General features: G+C 41.9%; 1 protein-coding gene across 1 annotated transcript; it reads left to right on the forward strand.

Annotated features, from left to right (window-relative positions):
* The first annotated feature begins 374 nt into the window (after window positions 1-374).
* Window positions 375-1,663, forward strand: LOC124917349. The gene is made up of 3 exons (XM_047457801.1): window positions 375-967; window positions 1,023-1,174; window positions 1,344-1,663. Exons 1-3 carry the CDS (start codon window positions 375-377, stop codon window positions 1,661-1,663), a joined length of 1,065 nt encoding a protein of 354 aa, XP_047313757.1.
* Window positions 1,664-2,035: the final 372 nt, after the last annotated feature.

Below are 2,035 nucleotides of genomic sequence, written 5' to 3' on the forward strand. Positions count from 1 at the left end.
TGAGAGTCAGAGTTGTTATAGTTGGTATAAGAGCAATGGTTGCAAACCTTTGTACTTCTACACACATGCTCCTGCAACTGCAACTCCAAGGACTCACCTTCAGTTTATTATGTGTTTAAATAACTTGTTAAACTGATATTAAGTGTATAGCTTTGTTTCCATTAAAAACATGAGAAGAGGAACCAGAGGCAACATATCTATCCCATCTGAAGAGAATGACCAGAACAACTTTCTGTCCCGTCTTGTTGATGCCTTGAGGGATCAAAACCGGATACAAAACGAGCAGATGAGGGACTAGAACCAAATTCAAAACGAGCAGATGTGAGAAATGTTCCAAGCAAATGGGTCTAATCAAAACCATGCTAGCAACACCCATGAGGGAGGCAGCCAACCACCAGCAATACAAGCAATTTATGAGCTTCAAACCAAGGGACTTTAAGCGAAGTACTGATCCAATGGTGGCTGTGGAGTGGATACAGTCAATAAAGACGATTTTCGAGTTCATGCAATGCAACAACTCGGATAGACTAAGGTGCGCAACTTTCATGTTCAAGGACGATGCTAGAATCTGGTGGCAAGGGGCCAAGTCCACCCTTGATCTTAATGCAGCAACCTGGGCAGAATTCAAGGCTGTATTTTATGGCAAATACTTCACATTAAACACCAGGAATAAGTTGGCAAGGGAGTTTCTGGAAATCCGCCAGGGTGATTCAAGTGTTGCTGACTATGTTAAAAATTTTGAGCGGGGTAAGTATTTTACACCCATGATAACGGGAAACAATGACATAGAGCTGAACCATTTTCTAGAAGGTCTCAATGCAACCATCCTCCGAGATGTGAGGCTGAGCAATACTGCAACCATGGGGGAAACAATTGATAGGGCACTGATGGCAGAAAAAGACAGCCAAGACATAGTTAGAGAGGCTCAGACCAAGCGATCTAGCTATCAAGGGAGGGATTCACTAGGGTCAGCTTCAAAACGGCCCTATCAGCAAAATTATAATAACAATTCAAACCACCAGCCGTCAAGGAACATCTGGCGCCCTCAACAATAGCAACAGTAGCAGCAAAGAAGGACACCATATACTAGACCAGCAAACCAGGCTAACCTGCCAGCTTCCCCTTGTAATCTTTGTGGGATCATACATACGGGTCGTGTCTGCAGAGTTCCGACGTTTGTTTTCTATGTAAGAAGGCTAGGCATTATAAGCGTGATTGACCACAATTGAAGAAGGTCATACCAGTCAGGGTCTATTCAATGAACCAAAAGGAAGTGAATCCAAATTCCACTATTATCACAAGTAATTTATTAATTGCTAATAAGTTAGCCATTACCTTGATAGATACTAGAGTAACAAATTCTTTTATTTCTGCATTCTTTGTGCAACAAGCTGTCTTGAAACCAGTTGAGTCCTTGGTTGTTTATAAAATATCTCTACCAGCTGGACCAGATCTTAAAACTAATAGATTTATTATAGCTTGTGAAACCCAACTCCAAAATCACAAGATGTTTGTAGATCTTGAGGTGGTAAAGATGTCTGGATTTGATGTTATTTTAGGAATGGACTGGCTACTCCGTCATGAGGCTCAAATCAACTGTAAAGATAAGTCTGTGGCACTAATTGATCATGATCAGAAGGCCTTTCTGTTCCAAGCTCAATAGTTACCTTACATAGAAGTTCAAAGTGTGTTGGTTGCTGCTCATGTTATGTTGAATGAGCAGCAACCAAAGTTAGAAGATATATTGGTGGTAAGGGAGTATCCAGGTGTGTTTCTTGCTGATGTTTCTGGGCTGCCACCAGTTAGAGAAGTGGAGTTTAGCATAGTGATTAAGGTTGATAGTCTGCCAATCTTCAAAGAACCTTACCGTTTAGCACCCACCGAAATGAAGGAGTTGAAAGATCAGCCAAAAGATTATTTGAGCAAGGGGTTCATTCGCCCAAGTGTGTCACCTTGGGGTGCACCAGTTCTGCTGGTGAAGAAGAAGGACGGGTCTAAACGATTATGCATCGACTATAGGGAGCTCAACAAGGTA

This window comes from Impatiens glandulifera, unplaced genomic scaffold (genome assembly GCF_907164915.1).
Source record: "Impatiens glandulifera unplaced genomic scaffold, dImpGla2.1, whole genome shotgun sequence".
In the NCBI taxonomy this organism is placed as follows: domain Eukaryota; kingdom Viridiplantae; phylum Streptophyta; class Magnoliopsida; order Ericales; family Balsaminaceae; genus Impatiens; species Impatiens glandulifera.